The 21,000-nt window shown below is 44.2% G+C and overlaps 1 protein-coding gene across 1 annotated transcript; it reads right to left on the bottom strand.

Annotated features, from left to right (window-relative positions):
* Positions 1-4,681: 4,681 nt before the first annotated feature.
* On the bottom strand, positions 4,682-20,257 carry PRDM7 (PR/SET domain 7). Its single transcript, XM_053211053.1, has 10 exons — positions 18,861-20,257; positions 18,331-18,454; positions 17,905-18,012; positions 12,791-12,840; positions 9,948-10,104; positions 9,211-9,312; positions 8,725-8,996; positions 8,234-8,301; positions 6,852-7,045; positions 4,682-5,076 (listed from the first exon to the last, which is right to left on the bottom strand). Exons 1-10 carry the CDS (start codon positions 18,984-18,986, stop codon positions 4,682-4,684), a joined length of 1,596 nt encoding a protein of 531 aa, XP_053067028.1. The 5' UTR covers positions 18,987-20,257.
* Positions 20,258-21,000: the final 743 nt, after the last annotated feature.

The following is a 21,000-nucleotide window of genomic DNA, read 5'->3' as shown; positions in this document are numbered from 1 at the left end:
AGGGAGACACAGAATCGGAAACAGGCTCCAGGCTCTGAGCCATCAGCCCAGAGCCTGACGCGGGGCTCGAACTCACGGACCGTGAGATCGTGACCTGGCTGAAGTCGGATGCTTAACCGACTGCGCCACCCAGGGGCCCCGCAAAATAAGATCTTAAGGTGCATGTATCAAAATGTTACAGGATTTTTCTCTGGGTGATGAGATTAATAGCCTCTTATAAAAAAGTATCTTAAAAAACTGTCTTTAGTAAATTTTAAACAGTTTAATAATCTTTGAGGACAGCATCTGTGGGTGACATTACTCCACAGTGATAGGTCTTGTTTCAGATACTGGCTGGGTAATAGGACTGGGGCCAGATGGAGTGGAGTCTGAGAATCGAAGACAAATTTAGTAAGTTTCAGATAAGCTTACTCTCCTGTGTTGCTTGGCTTCTGGTTAGGCTTGTCCTCACCCCAGATGTGGAGAGTGTTCTGCGGTTCTGGGTTCTTTCTCAACTGTCCTGGTGAGTGATGCCCTCACCTGCCCAGCTATTGTTCCCAAAGAAGCCGGTAATGTCCCTACCTGGATGGCAGACAAGCAGAGCAGAAAGCAGGTGGGGCCGGCCATAGCTGTGGTATGTGCTGTGGTCACAGAGTGGTGTGGGCCAGAGGCCGCTGGCCACACTGTTCTGTTGCCTCAGCTGCTGACATCCTGTGGCCCACGGACTATTGACCTACGCGTCCACGGCAATCACAGTGTCAGGGGGAGGTGCTGGAAAGCCAGCAGGTGCAGAGGCCCACCAGGTGTCACAGGAACAGGACAGTGGCCTCAGCTAAGGGCTTCTCAGCTGTGTACCAGGGAACACAGACTTGGAATCCAGTGGATGTCAGTTAGCAGTCATACCTCTGAGCCTCCTCGTCAAAATGAGGATGATGGCCGCCGGCAGCTGGCGGTTGGGCAGGAGGGGGAAATTAACACTTAGCTTCATTGCACGAGGTGATCTGGGACCTTGTGAAATAGTGAGAGCAAGGCTGAAGCCACTTTGGGCGTCATACGCTGTAATTTTCACAGCACAGGTCAACCCTGTTCTGTGAAGGTGGGAGTGCACAAAGGTGTGGTAATGAGAGGTAGATTTTGGGGGGCCATCTTGCAGGCTGGTGGCCACACTGGCAATGAGGTTTTGCTGAAGGGGAGGAAGAAGGAACAGACCTGTCCTCATCTTGAAGTGATCAGCTTCCCAGAAGAGTTTCAGGTCAGTTCTGGTGGGAAATGGAGGCAGGAATCACCTGGCAGCTTGGGGCTTCTCCTCCCCTTATATTGTGAGCTCCTCTGCCAGCATTATTCCTAACTCTGCCCCTTCTGCAATGGCTCATGCTAAAGTCACAGAACATTGAGGGTTGGGCTGCTTTCTCAGCATGAGGCTTTACAGGGAAGAGAATTGTCCCCTCTTCCTATAGGGAAAGAAAGCCACAAATACTCACCTTCCCTTACAAAAGCATAAGGGACTAGAGAAAATAATAATGAATATTTATTATTGAAATCCACATAGTTTATGTAGAGAATGTTCACAAGCCAGGCACAGGGAGAGGGACAGAAGGATCACTGTTGGAAGTCATGGGGTTTGGGTGCCCCCTGGATGGCCCATACTCCTTTTGGTATCTCCTGTAAAGTGTGAGACTTGGGATTTAGCTTCCATGAAGCCATCCTAGTAGGAACTGGGCTGAGATGCATACGATTCCTCAGAAGCAGGAAGCTAACTCCTGCAGGAGGGATGTGATAGTGGCTCTCGTTCATTGTGCTTCCTAGAACACCATTGCCTCCTCTTTGTATTGGAAGTCAGTTCTGGTTCTAAGAAAAGATGTCAACATCCCCGCTTACCCAGTGGTGCATGTAACATGCTTATTTCATGTTCACTTGCAGTCTTGCTACTTCCACCCATTGTGTCCCTGGGAATTGTGTGCTCCTGGGGCGGGTGGATCTTACATGTGAATGGGTGGCCGTTCACTTGTGCATATCTGCCCTGCTCACGGCATGCTCCACTGTCCTTTCAGACTTCACTTACCATGCAGAAGTCTAAAGATAAAATAGTTAAGAATTTCAGATGACCACAGCTGTGCATTAAACCAGATGGGGCCCGGGCACAAGGTAAGTGTACTGTAGAAGCTGCTGAGCCATGGGCTCTGTGAACATTGTATGCAGATGGGCCAGTGAGTGAGATCAAAGACTCACTCACTGTGCGTCCAGTTCCTGCGGATGCTGACCCCACAGTCTCTTCTCAGGAAGGGCTGGGTGAGCGTCTGGGTTTACAGGTTATTGTCGGTACTGCCTGCCTGTGTTGAGGGGGGTTCAGAGCTGCTCAGGCTCAGTGGGAAGGGCAGTGGCCTGGAGGGAGATGGACCCACCCACTTTGCATCCCTGACCTCACAGCTCTTTCTCAGGGTAGCTGAGTCTGTTCAGAGAAAGCACTGGTGTCTGTCCAATTTATGAATCTGGCTCCCCGCCCCCTACCCTACCTACTCTTTTTATCTTCCTTGTGCAGCGCTAAAGCCCTTGAAGACATGGGCATTGAAAGTTGTGCAAGAGAGAGAGTAACAAAGAGGGAGGGACTTGTATTCTTGGCATCTCTGTACCAGATTCTGCCTATGCTTACTCAACTTTGAACATCAAACCAAGGGCTGGGGTCACCATTCCCATTCTCCAGCTTATAAAACAGGCACGGAGAGGTTGAGTATCTTGCTCTATGTCACACAACTGGTGAGGGCAGATCTGAGAATCAAACCCACTGTGGGCTGATATGGAATTCATGTGCTGTGCACCTGATGCCAGCAAGGAGAGAGTGAGAGAGAGGAGGTGCCCCAGACTGAGCCAGGCACATGGATGTACATACACACAGGTATGTGTACATACACATAGGTATGTGTACATACACACGTGTGTGTCCCTCCCCCGACCCAGTGTTCACCTCTGAGGCTACAAGGGAGGAGGGACACCAAGAGAGGAGCCGTGAGAAGCCAAGGGAGGAGGGTGGCAGCAAAGGACAGGCGTCTATTAGGGGAAAACACCATGCTTCCCAGGAGACTAGGGCATTCCCTTCCCTGATGAGTCTGTCTCAAATCTTAAATTTCTCTCCCTGGCCCAGAAATTCTCTACTGGTCTAACTAGATTCACTCCTGACTTTTATACCTTTCCAGGGGTTAAGTTCCTGTGGAGACCTGGGCCAAGAGCATGAGTTCTCTGGCCCTCCTGGACCCTTCTGCTTTCAGTGATAAGGGGGGAAGAGGTACATGATGTGGAGTTTGGATTTGAATGCACACAAAATTTATTAGAACAGGAGGCCAAAAAACCATGGAGGGGATTGGCGTCAACATCCCCAGAAACACTCAAGGAACCTTCCCCCGTTTGTATACCTCATCTCTTGCCCTGAAAGTAGAGGATTTGTTTAACCTGTTATATCTGCTCTCATTATATTCTTGGGGAGTGTAAGGGGTCAGTAGGCTTCTTCTGAACCTCCCTCAGAGCTGGGGTATGGAGTGTGTGGTAGCTACATTTGTTCTCTGGTAGCTGAGATGCAATTTATTGGTAAAGCCTTGTCCATCCTTCCTGCAAACATAGGGCTTCTCCCCTGTGTGTGTCCTCTGGTGTCTGAAGAGATGTGACCTCTGTGTAAAGCCTCGCCCGCACTCCCTGCAAACATAGGGCTTCTCCCCTGTGTGTGTCCTCTGGTGTCTGAAGAGACTTGACCTCCGTGTAAAGCCTCGCCCGCACTCCCTGCAAACATAGGGCTTCTCCCCTGTGTGTGTCCTCTGGTGTCTGAAGAGACTTGACCTCTGTGTAAAGCCTCGCCCGCACTCCCTGCAAACATAGGGCTTCTCCCCTGTGTGTGTCCTCTGGTGTGTGAAGAGATGTGACCTCTGTGTAAAGCCTCGCCCGCACTCCCTGCAAACATAGGGCTTCTCCCCTGTGTGTGTCCTCTGGTGTGTGAAGAGATGTGACCTCTGTGTAAAGCCTCGCCCGCACTCCCTGCAAACATAGGGCTTCTCCCCTGTGTGTGTCCTCTGGTGTGTGAAGAGACTTGACCTCCATGTAAAGCCTCGCCCGCACTCCCTGCAAACATAGGGCTTCTCCCCTGTGTGTGTCCTCTGGTGTGTGAAGAGACCTGACCTCTGTGTAAAGCCTCGCCCGCACTCCCTGCAAACATAGGGCTTCTCCCCTGTGTGTGTCCTCTGGTGTCTGAAGAGATTTGACCTCTGTGTAAAGCCTCGCCCGCACTCCCTGCAAACATAGGGCTTCTCCCCTGTGTGTGTCCTCTGGTGTGTGAAGAGACTTGACCTCCGTGTAAAGCCTCGCCCGCACTCCCTGCAAACATAGGGCTTCTCCTCTGTGTGTGTCCTCTGGTGTGTAATAAGAGCTGACTTATGACTGAAGTCTCTTCTAAACTCATTGCAAACGGAGGGCTTTTCCTCTTTGTGTGTTCGTTGGTGTCTGCTGAAATGTGATCTGTCATTGAACCCTTGCTCACAGCCTCTATTTTTGATTCTTACAATTCTTGACATTCCTACCCCCATGAATAATTTTCCTGTATCCTCTGAATTCAAATTCTGGCCCGTGCTGGGCCCTTCTTCCACCATTCCCTCACACACTCTAGAACTCCCCATTTGTCCTTTGCATGGGGTGGAAAATGCCCTTGAAATTCTCCTCTGCTTTATACTTTTAAGCAAAGGTCTGGACCTTTCTTTGACCTCTTGACATTTTGCTTTGTCATTCCAGCTGTGTGGATCAGAATGTTGCTGCTGCTGCTGATTCTGATCACCTGGGCAGGGATTCTCTGGTTGGAAATGTTTTCTTGCAGATATTTGTGGGAGGCTCTGAGAAGAGTGTTTGCATTCCACATGTTGGCTGAGGAATTTCTGACTGGAGAAGGCCAGCGAGCAGGAGGGACATCGATGGATGTCTGGCTGTGGTTCTGCTGAAAGAGGAAGTTTTTGGTCAGGTAGATGTTGCGTTGTATGCTTTGTCTCCTGGTAAGGCCTGCCCCACTACTCATTTTTATTGTGTTGACAATGCAAGATCTGTCTCCCACCAAGTTTTCCTTTATTTTTCCATTCCATTTTCACTTACTACATTGAGTAAATCCAGAAAGCCCATTTCAAGGGTCTTTTTTATGTATTGCCCAGACTAGGTACCTTCAAGCAGCATCAGAGGAAGCTTCCCTCCTTATAGGAATGGAACTACAATGACCTTTCTCCACATACAAACACCTTCTAAGTCATGCGACTCTGTGACAGTGTCTACAGTGATTTTATTCTATTGAGAGGCAACAGTCCTTTTGATGACTTAGAATGTGGCAGTAAATATGAACTTGAGTCTCCCCATTTAAAAAAACATATTTAGGGGCACCTGGGTGGCTCAGTCGGTTGAACGACCGACTTCGGCTCAGGTCATGATTTCACCGTTTGTGAGTTTGAGCCCCATGTCGGGCTCTGTGCTGACAGCGTGGAGCCTGGAGCCTGCTTTGGATTCTGTGTCTCCCCCTCTCTCTGCCCCTCCCCTGCTCACGCTCTGTGTCTCTCTGTCTCAGAAATAAATAGAAACGTTAAAAAGACATATTTAATTGACAACCAATATGTGTCTGGATCTCTATCTGAAAGTGGGATTTGGATTGGACGAGACAGAGCAGTGCAGTCTCCTGGACTAAAGGACTCTGGTTCCTGCCGCTCCAACTAGGTTATAAACTGCTTCTCTTTCAGTTTTCTACAAATCATAACATGAAAATATATCCTTCATACTTTATTTCATTCGGTCTTAGCTCATCTCAAATACGATGGGAAGTCCTTTCAAAATATTTCCTCGACCAAGTATGGGTATATATGTCACACTCCCAACCACCATTCATCTTCTGCCAACCCACCACCCTCTCTCGCTTAGAGATGAAGTGATCTTGGAGGGGATTACCCACTGTAGTCTCTCTCCAAAATTAATCAAAACATCATCTTAAAATAGAGAACACGCCACTCTCCAGTCGAAAATTGCACACTTGTTCTGTCTCAGTCAGGAAACACCCCAGTGTCTCAGCGTGGATCACAGGCTCTAGGGCGTCTACGTATCTATGGGTTCTCAGACACATACCACACATGCCCCACCTCTCTTGTGCCTCAGGGCCTCTCTCCTAGCAGGCCCCCTCTTCCTGGAATCCTTTACCCCTGGGTGTTTGCGCATGTCCAGAGAGAGCCCTTCCCTGTCCAAGCTCTGCCCCATCCCATCCTCTCCTCACACTGGTCCCCAGGCACTTTCCCAGGACTAGTTTTATTTTCAAAGCACCACTTGCTGTGTGATGTTATGCACACACATGCATCTGTACATGTGTTTCCCTTACTCATTCACTTATCAGGTGCTCAAGAGCAGTGATTCTGACAAGCTTGTTCCACCTCCAGTTCCTGGAAGGCTGTCTGGAACAGAGTAGGAACTCACATGACAGCTAACTAAATTATGAGTGGACGCACACCAACATACACATGTCATTTAGAAATACTGAGCAAATTAAGAAGAAAGAGCTAAAAGGGCAGAAGAAACTGACTTAGTGAGGGAGCTGGTAGGTGCTTGAAAATTTAATTTTTTGGCCTCTAAGTCTTTTATCACTATGTTCTGTTACACATTTTATGCACGAGGTATTTAAAAAATCATAACAAAAATGAAAAACTTAAAAATTATTTCTAAGAGGCCAATGCATATGAAATGAATCCTTATTTCTGAAGCATCTGAATTGCAATCGTACTGATTTTAGACAGGATTTTACTCTACTCGAGAGCTGGACATGGAAACTGCCACGGAGAATTCTTTCTTTTCTTTCTGTTTTGAAGAGCAGTGGTGCCCACCTTTCCCTGTTGAGAGCTCGCTCTTCCACTTGCTTCCCCACTTGATGCCCAGCTCCTGGCCGTACTCGTCCCCGTACCAGACTAGCAGTTCACAGCCTGGCCTGATGACCCGGCAGGTTCGGTAGAAGATCTGCCTGTGATACTGAAAGGCCACCAGGTTCTGCTCCTCATCGTCCCTGGCACAGTTCACATACCTGGGGTTGAGGCAGGGAAAGGGAAAAAGAACCATAGGAGATAAATTCCCATTAGGTGTCAGATCTGCCCCGATGCTCAAGGCCTCTATGCTGTGACGCTGTCCACTCCCCAACTCCTCAGGAACCTTCTGTTCATATTTAAGTCTCCCTCACAACATCATATGGATTCCCATCTCTAAGTTCTGCTTACTGGCCACAGCCTGCCTTTAATGTTTTCCCCCTTGCTTGATGAACCATTTTCTAAATCCCAATTCCAGACTTACTGCCACCTTGATTGGTCACAAAAACCCAGTGACCTTTTGTTTCTCTAAACTCTAAATTAAGTTCTGTTTTATACCACAGAACTTGATGCTTGACCATGGACTCTGCTTCTAGATCAACACACATCATTCCACACTCAGCCCAAGTGTGGCTATCTTCCTTTGAGAAGGCTTTCTTCAATCTCCCTACACTGTGTCTGAGGTACCATTCACTTGCCTCCCCTGAGTTCCCATAGAAACTTGGAGCTTGCTTTGTCTTAGGAAAATGACACAGAAAAGCAATATTTTATTTACATACTGCATTCCCTGATAAAATGAGAGCCCCTCAAGGAAAGGGGCTGGGTCATGAAGCACAGAGGCCTGTGGCCATACTGTAGCCCATTCCTATACAGGCTTCAGAACCCAGTTCTATTAGAACTGAGACGAGGAAGAGCTACTTCCCTCACATATTAAAGGTCCCTTGTTTGAAGCTATCTCTCCACCGTATACCTCTTGAAAAACAGGGAAATCATAGTTAAATATTCTTAAACTCAATTGTCTATTGTCTGTCTGCAATATGTCTTCCATAAAACATGGGTTGTATAATATGTTTAACTCACGAACTCCATTGTCTAAACTGGAACATAGTAAATGCTTATAAACATTGATCAGATAAATTGAAGTGTGAGTCCAGTGTTCCTGATGAATCTAGGCTCCTCAGGTTTTTGCCAGTGTCCAAATTTTGTCTAGCATATTTTGAGGACATATACTATATTCTTATCTCCTTTCCCCCATTAATTTCTCTTGAAATAAAAGAGCATTATATGGAGAAAAAAGAGGAACAGAGGATTGAGGGAGACCATTGAGGGAGACATGATGAGAAGGAAAGGGATGTAGGTTTGTGAGAGGTGAATGTCCTCTCTGGAGCTCTGAACTCTATTGGCCTTACCTCATCCAGTTGGCCCAAGAGTTATCCTTTCCATCCACATACTCGTAGCAGTTTCTCCCTTTGGTGATCTGAGTTTGAGAAAGAGAAATTAAAGTTTTTTGTTTTTTGTTTTTTTGTTTTTTGGTGTGTGAGGGGTGGGGAGGTAATAGAGGGATTATTTTACTCTCCTGTGGTCAGTGGTCTTTCAGCCTATATGGAATCAGTCCCCAGTGTGACCACATGATGTACTCCTTAGTCGTTGTCTACACAGCTGGGTCGCTTTGTCAACTCAGAGCTCAGGTCCCGCAAGGGAGGAGCTTCCTGTTTGTGTCTGTACCACTATGCTCCCTCTTACCCCCTGATCTTTAAGTAGGAACACCAGGTTCATGCAAAGTCCACTCAGTACACAGAACTAACCATGTTATTCTCATCCATGTATAAGGTGATGTCCTACCAATTCACGGCAGAAATGTGGGAAACCAGAGGACGGGGAAGAGGTAGATGATTCTCACCAGCCAGGAGTATCCACTGTTGGCTGCCTCTTCATCTTCGGTGATCTGGCCCTCATAGGGGCCAAAGTGTGTACCCAGTGGCAGATCAGATGCTTCATTCCATACTCCAAGCCCAGCCTCAGGGATGCTCGATGGTCTGATTCTCAGACCAGGGGGCAGAGTGAGGGCTGAGCGGTTGGGATGCCCCTTGCCCACTGCATTGTCCTTTACGAACGTAGGGGGCCCATGAACAGCACAACTGTCAATGAAGAAATTCTGACACTTCTCACAATCTGGAAGTGAGAGCAACAGGGGTTAGGAAAAGGGTTAGTGCATGTTCCTGCACTTAAGTAGCTTCAGAATTAGCCCAACACACATCATTTAGCCTCTATCCTATACTCCTGGTTACTAGGGGAGGAGAATGATTTGGGGTCCCTATGACATAATGAAGTTATTGTACCAGGAGAGAACAGCTTTCTCTGAGAGTGGGCCAAGATGGTCACTTACAGAGGTAGTCATCATCCTGGGGCTCGCTGACCTCTTGGTATGCAAAGCCCTTTCTTTCTCGTAGACTATACATCTTCACTCCAATCTCCTTTCTCCTGAGCTCTGAGTTGGAAAAGAGTACATGAGGGAGGTTGGTGGGGTCTGGAGTGTTAGTCCCGTTTTGTCAGAAAATGCAAAATCTCCTCTAATAAATTATTACTTATCCTTCTATATACTCTCTCCCCACTGTCCAAACTCTTACTTCAGAGAGTAAGTCTCCATACTGACTGTAGATGGCTAATTCAATGTTAGTTTCTTCCCATTATCAGGCTTACTTTACAATATTTCCTCTTAGAAAATGGTTCATTCATGCATTTCTTCATTCAGAAAATATTTGTTGAGGGCACATTACATGTTAGGCATCGAGCGAGAGCCTGGGCATTCAACACCAAGAAAGTATGGTCTTTATTATCACTGAGGGATTTATTGGACAACTTGCATGTGTCAATTCTTTAATGTTTAATGCTTTCAAACAGTATATGAGCTCTGCATTCTTATATTCAGTTTACAGATTAGCATTCAGGAGCTCAGAGAATTTATAAGATTTATCCAAGACCTCAACGGTAACTACAGGTCTCAGGTTAGTCTAGCTTTAACCTAGGCCTAGCCAAAGTCCACTCCACATACCTAGGTTGTATTCATCAAACTTTCTGGAGGACTTAGAGGGACCAAAGTTCCCATATTATTCTTTCTCTTACCCAATTTTCGTCTAGAGTGATGTCCAGAGGTACTTGCTTCTCCAGGAAGGGACACTGGTTTCTGGCCCTGCTCTGAGCCACTTGTGTTCAGCAACTTTGCTGTTTCTGAGAATTCCTTCAAACTAGATTCCTTACTTAATGGCACTCTGTGGGTTCCCTTCAATGTGAGAGTCACATATTAAAAGACAACAGGCATTTTTTTTTTTTTAGTCCTGTAAGGCTTATGATGTGTTTTCACATGAATTGCTTTGGTTAATACTTCAACAACACTTGGAAATACCTGGGGATTCCGAATACTAGAGGGAAAAGAAAGGGAATATGTGGATATTGAATTCAAAACTATAACCCATGGCTTAAGACTCTTTCTCTTTAAATTTTCTCAAATTTCTCCATAAAAGTGAGAAGGAGGCAGGGAGAACACTTGGGAAAACTGGCTGGAGAATCAAGAAGGTCTGTGAAAGAAAGTGGTGAGGACTTGTAGATAAAAAGAGGGGATCATCTATAAACTAGTGGACATTTAATGGAGGAGGAAATGTAGACAAGTGGAAGGGACTGCACACGTCTGGAAAATGAGGTGACAGAGCAGAGAGAGGGGAAAGATGATAAAGAAAGCGTTGGAGGAAATGTATCTAAACACTGGGGAAAAAAAAAAAAGGATGCTAAATTTGTCACTTGCCATATCCAGGAAAGAATATTTGGAATTAAATTAGCTGGTTCCTGTCAATTCTGTTTGAATAAGGTTGTACCGGCAGCTAGCTCTCTTCAGTTTTCCTGATCCATAAAATGGTATACGTGCTAATTTTTAAAAAAGTTTTATTTATTTAAGTAATATTTACATCCCACATGGGGCCTGAACTCATGACCCTGAGACCAAAAGTCCCATGCTCTTTCAACTGAGCCATCCAGGTGCCCTGTATACATGCTACTTCTTAATGTTATAGTAAACAGGAAATATTATAATGATCATCAAATTGTCTCATGAGCTATTTGATACAGTATGAATGTGAGATTACAGTTCTGCTGTCAATTGAGAGGGTTCTCAATTGTCTCCATATTCAAAATCTAAATCACAGATCTTATTTTCAGCATTCTTTGACCCTTTTATTTCTAATGTAATCTGTAAACGTGGAATTACTTGTTCAGAAAACATTCAGGGGCCCTGTGGGGCCTGGGACTTCTGAGAAGAAAGAGCCTGCAGGGCAGAAGCAGGCTACACAAACGATTCTGAACATGAGAGTTGCCTAATGAGAGCTCAGAGGAAGGAGCTGTTGCTTCTTCCTACAAGTATGAACATTTTAAATCAGTTCCAGTTAAGTAAGTTTCTTTTTTTCTTCTTAAGTTTATTTATTTTTGAGAGAGAGAGAGAGGGAGAGAGGGAGCAGGGAAGGGGCAGAGAGAGAGGGAGGGAGAGAGAATTTCAAGCAGGCTCTGCACTGACAGTGATGAGATTTCACGAACCATGAAATCGAGAGTCTGACGCTTAACTGAGTGAGTCACCCAGGTGCTCCACAGATAGGTGAGTTTCTAAAGAATATTATGTAACGTATATGAAGTCTTTAAGTCATTTTATATGTTGTTTCTCAGTCATCAAACCTGAAGGTACTCAGGGCTTCAGATGCTTCCTCTTATTAGAATGGGAGGCTCTGGGGGCGTCTGGGTGGCTCAGTCAGTTGAGCGACCGACTCTTGATTTTAGCTCAAGGTCATGATCTTGCAGTCCTGGGATTGAGCCCTGTGGTGGGCTCTGTGCTGGGTGTGGAGACTGCTTGAGAGTCTCTTCTCTCTCTCTCTGTCTCTCTCTGTCTCTCAAAATAAATAAATAAACATTAAAAAAGGCGGGGGGGCTGGGTGACTCAGTTGTTTAAGCATCTGAATCTTGATTTCAGCTCAGGTCATGATCTCAGGGTTGTGAGACCAAGCCCCAAGACAGGCTCCATGCTGGAAGTGGATCCTGCTTAAGATTCTCTCTCCCTCTGGGGCGCCTGGGTGGCTCGGTCGGTTGGGCGTCCGACTTTGGCTCAGGTCACGATCTCACTGTCCGTGAGCTCGAGCCCCACGTCGGGCTCTGTGTTGACAGCTCAAAGCCTGGAGCCTGTTTTGGATTCTGTGTCTCCCTCTCTCTCTGACCCTCTCCCGTTCATGCTCTGTCTCTCCCTGTCTCAAAAATAAATAAAACGTTAAAAAAAAAAAAAGATTCTCTTTCCCTCTGCCCCTCTCTGCTCTCTAAATAAATAAATTAACAAATAAATCGAATGGGAGGCTCTGATGGCGGGGATGCTATCTCTTTCATCTGGGACGATCGAGTGTACAAATTGCTGATATTATTTGTAAGCTTCTCTTACTTAGGGGGTCTTAGCTCATCTCTCACTTCATACTAGAAAAGAACTGAGTCAAAATGAATCAAATGAATAATGTAAATTTTATAAAACTATGAAAGTCTTAATGAGCTTTTAAGTGGTTTAGAAAAGGAGCTTGAGATTAGACTGCACTACCACTAGCACTGTGATGTCAGGTATATAAGCAAACATGTCTTTGTCTCAATCTCACCTATAAATGGTGATATTTATAGTACCCCCCCCCATAGGGTTGTTGTAAGGTTTAAGTGAGTTTATTTGTGTAAATGCTTAAAATAAAGTCTGAAGTACAGTGAAAATAAAACAAGTGATAGCTAATATTGTTGCTGTTCTTGTTAACTATTACAGCGATGATGATCTCGGATATTGTGCTAAAGAGATCAGTAAAGGAAGGCAGCAGTTTCTAAGATACTCTGAATTCTTCTACTCTTACCTGTGTTTAAATCCATGAGAAAGATTTTCTTGTCATCAGGATCTGGGAAATACTCACCTTGTGTTGTTTATTCTGATCCACTCTGGATGCCACCCAAGAAGGTTTGACTATAAAGTGATGAGAAATCAGTGTTTTGGTTGGCAAATGTTACTAAGCTCCAGAGACTCTCACTAGAGACACAGAACTCTTGAGTAAGGAGTGGCAAGTACAAGGACTACCAAAAGGTGATTGGAAAGTGGTTTTTGAAATATTATCAAAGTCTATGCTGCTACTGGTGACATGAACTAATTTTCTGAAAATGTTAAAAAAATAGACAAAACCTCATTTAAGCTTCATCCTATGTTCATAACTTATCTATTACATATAGTTATATATATATAACTACTATATAACTATATATATAACTATATATAACTATATATATATAGTTATATATATATAACTATATATATATAGTTATATATATATATATATATATATATATATATATATATATATACACTGACCTTCTATGACAAAAAAATCTCAATAAGCTGTGAATAGAAAAAAATTACCTCACTCTAATAATGGCCATATATGAAAAGTCTATCTCCAACATCATACTCTGCAGTTTAAAACTGAAAGCTTTTTCTCTAAGATCAAGACTAAGGCAAGGATGCCCACTTCACTACTTCTCTTCAACATAGTACTCGAAGTCCTAGCCAGGGCATTGGAGAAAAATAATAAGTAAATATGTAAGTGAGTAAGTAAATAAAGTGCATCTAATTTGGAAAGCAAGAAGTAAAATTATGGTTGTTCACACATGACATGGTCTTATATGTAGAAAGTCCTAAAGATTCCACACAGTATCTGTCAGAACTAACAAATTCAGCAAAGTTGCAGGATACAAAATTAACACTAAAAAATTAGTTGCATTTGTATGTACTAACAATGAACAATCCAAAAAGGAAATTAAGAAAACAGTCTTATTTATAATAGCACCAAAGGAATGAAATAATTAGGAGCAAACTTAAGGATGTATAACATTTGAACACTGAAAACTACAAAACATTGCTGAAAGAAATGAAAGAAGGCACAAGTAAATAGAAGCACATCCCATATTCATGGATTGGGAGTCTTTTTTTTTTTTTTTAAGTATATTTATTTTGAAAGAAACAGTGTGAATGGGGTAGGGGCAGAGAGAGAGGGGAGACAGAGGATCCCAAGCAGGCTCTGCACTGTAAGTGAAAAGCCCAATGTGGGGCTTGAACCCATGAACTGTGAGATCATGACCTGAGACGAAATCAGACGCTTAACTAACTGAACCACCCAGGTGCCCCCGTTTCTGGGTTTTCTATTCTGTTTCATTGATCTATGTGTCTTTCGTACCAGTACCATACTGTTTGAATCACTACAGCTTTGACATATAACTTGAAGTCCAGAAATGTGATGCCTCCAGCTTTGTTTTTCTTTTTCAAGATATTTTCATTCTTTTGCATATGGATATTCTATTTTCCCAACACCATGTGTTGAAATATTGTCCTTTCCCCATGATGTAGTCTTGGCATTCTTTATTTGATATACATATATATATATATACAAATACACACACACACAGGCACAATGGAATATTAGCCATAAAAAAAGATGAAATCTTAACATTTGCAATGACGTGGATGGGAGCTAGAGAGTATTATACTAAGCAAAATAAGTCAGAGAAAGACAAATACCGTATATTTCATTCATGTGTGGAAGAAACCAAACAAATGAGCAAAGGGGAAAAAAAAAGGCAAACCAAGAAACAAATTCTTAACTATAGATAGCACACTGATGGTTACCTGAGGGGAGGTAAGTGGGGGAATGGGTTAAATGGGTGCTGGAGATTAAGGAGTGTACTTATGGTGAGCACAGGGTGCTGTATGAAAGTGGTAGTTTACTGTATTGTACACCTGAAACTAATATAATAACACTATATGTTAACTAACTGGAATTAAAATAAAAACTTTAAAAAGGGAATGAAGATGGATCTTCATCTTACATCATATACAAAAACCAACTCTGAAAGGACCATAGACCTAAATGTATGACCAGAAACTATAAAGCTCTTAGAAGAAAACAAAGGGAAAAGCCTCATGACATTGAATGGGCAACAATTTCTTGTATATGAAACCAAAAGCACAAGCAACAAAAGCAGAAATAGACAAATGGGACCCTACTAAACCTAAAAAACTTCTGTGCAGCAAAGGACACAGTCAACAGAGTGAAAAGGCAATGGGAGGGGCACCTGGGTGGCTCAGTCGGTTAAGTGTCCAACTTCAGCTCAGGTTATGATCTCACGTTTCATGAATTCAAGCCCCGTGTTGGGCTCTGTGCTGACAGCTCAGAGCCTGGATCCCACTTCAGATTCTGTCTGTCTGTCTGTCTGTCTGTCTCTCTCTCTGTTCCTTCCCCTCTCACACTCTGTCTCGCTGTCTCTCTCCAAAAATAAATAAAAATAAAGAATAAAAAAAATTTTTTAAAAGGCAATGGGAAAAAATAATTGTAAAATATACATTTGATAAGGAGTTAATATCCAGACTACACAAAGAACTGCTGAAACTCAATAGTAAAAAACCAAGTAACCTTATTAAAAATTGGGTGCTACGAAAAGATTTATGTCTCTCCAAAAGGTCCCTATGTGAAACCCTAACCTCCAATGTGATTGTATTTGGAGATGGGGTCTTTGGAAGGTAATTAGAGTTAGATAAGGTCATGAGAGTATGCTCCTCATGATTGGATTAGTGCCCTTAAGAAGAGAAATCTCTCTCTTTCTCCAAGAGTATGCACATATAAATGAGAGGTCATGCTAGCACACAGTAAGATGGAGGTTGCCTACAAAGCAAGAATAGAACTGGACTATGATGGCATCCTGATCTCAGACTTCCAGCCTCTAGAACGGTGAGAAAACAAATTTCTGCGGTTCATGCCACCCAGTCTATGGTACTTTATTATGGCAGCCTGAGGTTTTAATACAATGACAAAAGGACTTGAAAAGACATTTTTTTCCAAAGAAGATATATACAAATGGCTAAAATGCACATGAAAAGATGTTCCAGGGGAGCCTGGGTGGCTCATTTGGTTGAGTGTCCAACTCTTGATTTCGGCTCAGGTCACGATCTCGTGGTTTGTTGGTTTGAGTCCCACATTGGGCTCTGTGCTGAGGCTCTGAGCCTGCTTGGGATTCTCTCCCTCCCTCCCTCTCTCTCTGCCTCTCCCCGGCTTGTGCTCACTCTCTCTGTCTCTCAAAATAAATAAACTTAAAAAATTAAAAAAAAAAGAAAAGATGGTCCATTGTCACTAATCCTCAGGGAAATGCAAATTAGAACTGCAATGAGATATTATCTCATACCCATTAGTATAATCAGTATGAAAAAAAAAAAACCCACCAGACAATAACAAGTGTTGGCAAAGATGTGGAGAAATTGGAACCCTTACACACTATTTGTGGGAATGTGAAATGTTGCAGGCATTATGAAAAACAGCATGGAGGATGCTCAATAAATTAAAAAGAATTGTCATATGATTTAGAAGTCAAATTTCTGGGTATGTGTATAAAAATTGGAAACAGGATCTTGAATAAATATTTGTACATTCAAGGTCATTGCAGCATTATTCATAATAGCTAAGATGTGGAAGCAACCTAAATGTGCATCGACAAATAAATGGATAAAGGAAATTACACACACACACACACACACACACACGGGAATATTATTCAGCCTTACAAATGAAGGACTTTGAGGACATTATGCTAATTGATATAAACATATCACAAAAGACAAATACTGCATGATTCCACATATATGAGTTATCTATTTCATGGATATGGAAAATAGAACGGTTGTTTCCAGGGCCTGTCGGGGGAAGGGGAGGGGAGGAAATGGAAAGTTGTTGTTCATGGGTATAGAGTTTCAGTCATACAAGATGAAAAAGATCTAAAAATCTGTTGTTCAATAATGTGCATGTAGCTAATAATACTGTGCTGTATACTTAAACATTGTTAAGAGGGTAAATCTATGTTATTATATTTTGTAACCACAATAAAGAAAATTGGGGTGGGAATTTTAGCTGAGGGTAGATAAAGCTGTGTAGATGTATGGTAAACCATGGGGTATATGAAGACTTTTTTCATGTCAAACCTTTGTGGACAACCACACACTGGGTTTTCAAATCTCTGAAATCCGTAGATAGAATCATAGACCTAACCCAAGTTGCTTTCTCCAGTTTAGGGAGATCAACCCTTCCAAACTCTTTTGTTTGAACAGCAAAGGAGGAAGTGAGTTTCTCAGTTCTATTTTGTAGCGATCACACTTCATGTTGTTTGCCTGATGCTGTCTCTGGCGAGTGATATGTGGGAAAGATCAGGGAGACTAGTTACCTCAAACCCTCTTGCAGAATTATGACAAAGAATCTGGTTCATTTTGGGGTAAGAAGATCATGTGTGTGATTAAATATACCTAAAAACTGTATCTTTACATAATATGTTCATCATTTTCTTTTTTTAAGACATTTAATCCAATAATTGGATAATGAGAATAACTGCAATTACTTTTAGAAAGCTCTCTGGTGGACTTACAGTCTAATTAAGGTTTCTTTATCTTCCCTTTCATTAACTAGCAATGTTTAGCAAAAACAGTCTTTTTTAAAAAAAAAAAACGAATGATAAATCTTAAACATACAGAAAGGTATGGAGAATTATATTGGAAAACCTATACACCCACCACCATTCAGCCTTATCTCTACATTCTGCCACAACTTTATATCTTTTAATTTTTATCTCTATATCTTTTAATTTCTATTTTAAAATTCAAAAACAAAAATAAAAGCAAATAAAAAACTAACCAAGACACAGCAAAGCCACCTGTCACCCATTCCTTCTTCCCTTATGATAACTATTCTGAATTTGGCATTTCTTTTTCATGTTCAGATTTTGATACATTTACCACTCTTAATGTATTTATAAATAATATAATTATTATCATCCACATTTTAAAATTTTATATGAATAGCCTCTTACTGTGTGATATGCTGTTTTGCGTCTACTTATATTTATGTTTCTGAGGAAAGAGTTTCCTTTTTTAACTCCTGAGATGCAGCTGAGACCTAAACTTTGGGTTCCAGGAGGAAATCTCTAAATCTTCCTGGCCCCTCACCTTGCTGCCTTGGCGTCCATTCTTCATCGGAATCCTCAGTGTCATCTACTTGGGGTTTGATGGCCTGCCTGCGGTGACACATGAAAGCTGGTCGAGGGGCTCTGAGACCTGGAAAGAAGCAAAATCCTTGTCCTAAGAGGGAAGATCTAGAAGGAGGAACAAAGCACGGTAGCAATGGAGCACATCTCCTAGTCAGTGCGACTCAGTTGTATGGGCTGGGAGAGTCTAGAACAAGGCAAGAGATGAGCTGTGCATTGCCAGTGCAAGCCCTACACTGATAGAAGAGAACAAAATTTCATTCCAGATTTGTCTTCACACAGAAGGGAACTGTGATCAGACAGAGCCACCCGAGAGGCAAACTAATATAGGGACTGAAGGCCTGATTCATGTTTCCCAGGCTCCTCAGCACCCAGCACTTCTGGTTACCTATAGTCATCAGCACTTCATAGTTCCTTTTCACATTCCTGTATCGGATTTTCTCCCAGTCTCCCATCTCTGTCCATTCTTCCTTGGAGAAGTATATGGAAATGTCTTTGAAAGCATCTTTGGCCTAGAGAAAATAAGAGATCCCATCAGTGACTTACTAATGCAAGTCAGAACTTAGAGCCGGGCCTTCTCCTCCACCTTGTATGTAGTGTGTACCCTGCTTCCTGGGTGCTCTCTGTTAAACGAGGGTAAAGCGTTTCTGTCCTTCTTGATGGTGTCCTGATCAATTGAACAAACACTAAGCATTTTACTAGCTCTCTCTTGGCAAAGGGAAATCGCTGATGCTACTATCCCGTGTAACTTCCTCCCCCACCCACATCCTGTAAAGGAGTGAGTGCCCTTTATCCTGTGTACATTCACTGGTGTAGGCCAGGAGCCTGTGGTCCTCCAAGGACCAGCTCCTGGTCACCAGGCCCCTCTCTTCATCCTCTCCAAGAAGTCTGGAGCCCAGCTTCTCCCACACCTCTCACCGTGGGCTTCCATCTTGCTTTCCTTGAGCTTCTCTCAGTGGACTGCTCCGGGAATCTGAGGGGGCTCGTGGTGCTGGGACCTCCAGGCTGGCCCCGCTCTGACTCTGAGGCTGGCAATGGCTCCATGAGTCTCTTTGTCCTAAGGCCGAGGCACCTGTGGAAGGAGAAGGTGCTGACAGGGGGTGACAGCGCAGACCACTGCCCAGAGCCATGTCTGTTTTCTCCATCTGGGTGGGGTATCCAGAAAAGATGTGGGCAGCCCAGGGAGGATTAGAAGATGCAGGGGAAACCTGCGGGTAGTGATGGGATGGAGAACCTCTACTGGCAACGACAGGCCATTCTAACGTGAGCTGGATTTTGTTTCTTTTATTCTACTGCAGCTCGGCCCATATGAGGAAAGGTCGCAAAGGGATGTGGCTGTGGGCGTTTGATTAGAGTCGTGAGGTGCAAGGCCAGAGGAGTACCAAGGAGGCCTGGAGGCCCCTGAGTGCCGGCCCGTTCTGGGGAGAGTAAGTGAATATTTCTCAAAGAAGCGCTTCTTGGGATGTGCACCTGGGGATTCTGGAAAAATCTGGTATAAACAGGCTCAGTCTCTAAGGGACAGAGATGTCTCAGGGTGAGGAGATTTGGTCTCTCGCAGGCTGAGGGAATTGGGGTTTCTTAAGGGGATTTGGGGCCTCAAGATGAGGACACTTAGGGTTCCTCAGGCTGATGATATTGGCAGTCTCTCAGGACGAGATTTGGGTCTTTCTGGCTGAAGAGGTTTAGAATGCTCAGGTTGAGAGGATTTGGGATCTTTGAGACTGAGGAAATGTTAAGTCATATTCTGAGGAGATTTGGACTCTCTCATTAATGGGCTTTAGGTTTCCTGACATTGAGGTTATTTGGGGTCTTTGAAGCTGAAAGGATTTAAGAGTTCACAGGCAGGGGCTGTTCAGGGTCTCTGACATTGGGGAAATTTGTTCTCTCTGTGGGTGTTACATTTCAGGCTCCTCGGGCTGAGGACATTTGGGGGTCTAAGAATTGGGGGGGTTAGCGTTTCTCTGGGTGACGCGATATGAGGTTTCTGCAGCTGAGCTGCTTTGGGGTCCAATGCTGTGGAGACGTGAAGTTCCACGAAGTTAGCGGATTTGGATTCCCTGAAGGCGGCGGGATTGGGTGTCCCTTGAGGCTGAGGGGATTTGGAACCTTTCAGGGTGAGGGGATCTAGGGTCTACCAGGCGGGCTTTGAAGGGCTCAGGATCAGGGTTTACAAGGGTTTCACACGGCACGGCAAAGTCCTCGGTGTTTTCGTCAGTCTACCGGGCCTCTCTCGTTGCCCACCCGGATCTGCCGCCCGCTCCTGAGCCCCGGAGCGCTGTGTGCCGGGAGAGAGTCAAGACACAGCGGAGGGCGAGATACCCGCTTATACCGCCCTGTCAGGCAGGAGCCACCAATCAGCGCTGCAATCGAAGCGCTGCAACCCTCCAATTGGCGGTCAGGAGGGGTCTGATGGGGCGGAGCGTAGGGCGAGCCGTGTGTGTCAGTCATTGGCCGAACGCCACCCCTGTGGATGTTCCCGCCCCACCCCGCGGGGATTGGCTGCTCTGAGTCCAGCGCGTGTCTCTCAAGAAGGCTCCTCCCGCCCCGGGCATTCTGGTAGTTTTCATCACTTCCCTTCCGTACCCGCCCCCCTTCACCCGCAGTCCTTGGTGAAGGACGCGCAGGGCCGGAGACTGCGCAGGGCGTCCTGCAGCGCAGGCTGAGTTTGGAGCGTTGAGCTGACGGCAGGGCTTTAGGGTGGACAAAGGCATCCTATGTTCTGAAAAGATTCTTTCTCTACCAGACTTTTATCAGGCTCTGGAAGGGTCTCCTAGGCCCATCTGTCCCCGTCCTTGTAAAATCCACTTTTAGCGAGAGCTGTATGACCCGTTAGTATATAGTGAATATCATATTACATTCAGGGGACAACTATGTAATTAAGTATTGTCTGGTGAGACGGTGTGTAGACACACCAAATAAAATCTCTACGGCTCAAAGATTTAAACCCAACAAATGGAATAGTAAGTATATTAGAAAACAACTCGGGGGTCGGATTCCTAATGAAAAGTAGAAGTGGCATTCGTGAGTAATAGGCGTGTTTAGATAATGCAGGTCCAAA

The sequence above is a fragment of the Acinonyx jubatus genome, chromosome E2 (assembly GCF_027475565.1).
Source record: "Acinonyx jubatus isolate Ajub_Pintada_27869175 chromosome E2, VMU_Ajub_asm_v1.0, whole genome shotgun sequence".
In the NCBI taxonomy this organism is placed as follows: domain Eukaryota; kingdom Metazoa; phylum Chordata; class Mammalia; order Carnivora; family Felidae; genus Acinonyx; species Acinonyx jubatus.
Note: the sequence above shows the minus strand (reverse complement) of the source record. Positions and strands in the feature narration are given on the sequence as shown.

Coding starts and splice junctions, on each gene's coding strand:
- PRDM7 (XM_053211053.1), bottom strand. CDS start 18,986: ATGGAGCCATTGCCAGCCTCAGAGTCAGAGCGGGGCCAGCCTGGAGGT. Junction 18,455..18,860: donor AAGCAAGATGGAAGCCCACG/GTGAGAGGTGTG, acceptor TATTTTCTCTAG/GCCAAAGATGCTTTCAAAGA. Junction 8,997..9,210: donor CCAGGATGATGACTACCTCT/GTAAGTGACCAT, acceptor TCTCACTTCCAG/ATTGTGAGAAGTGTCAGAAT.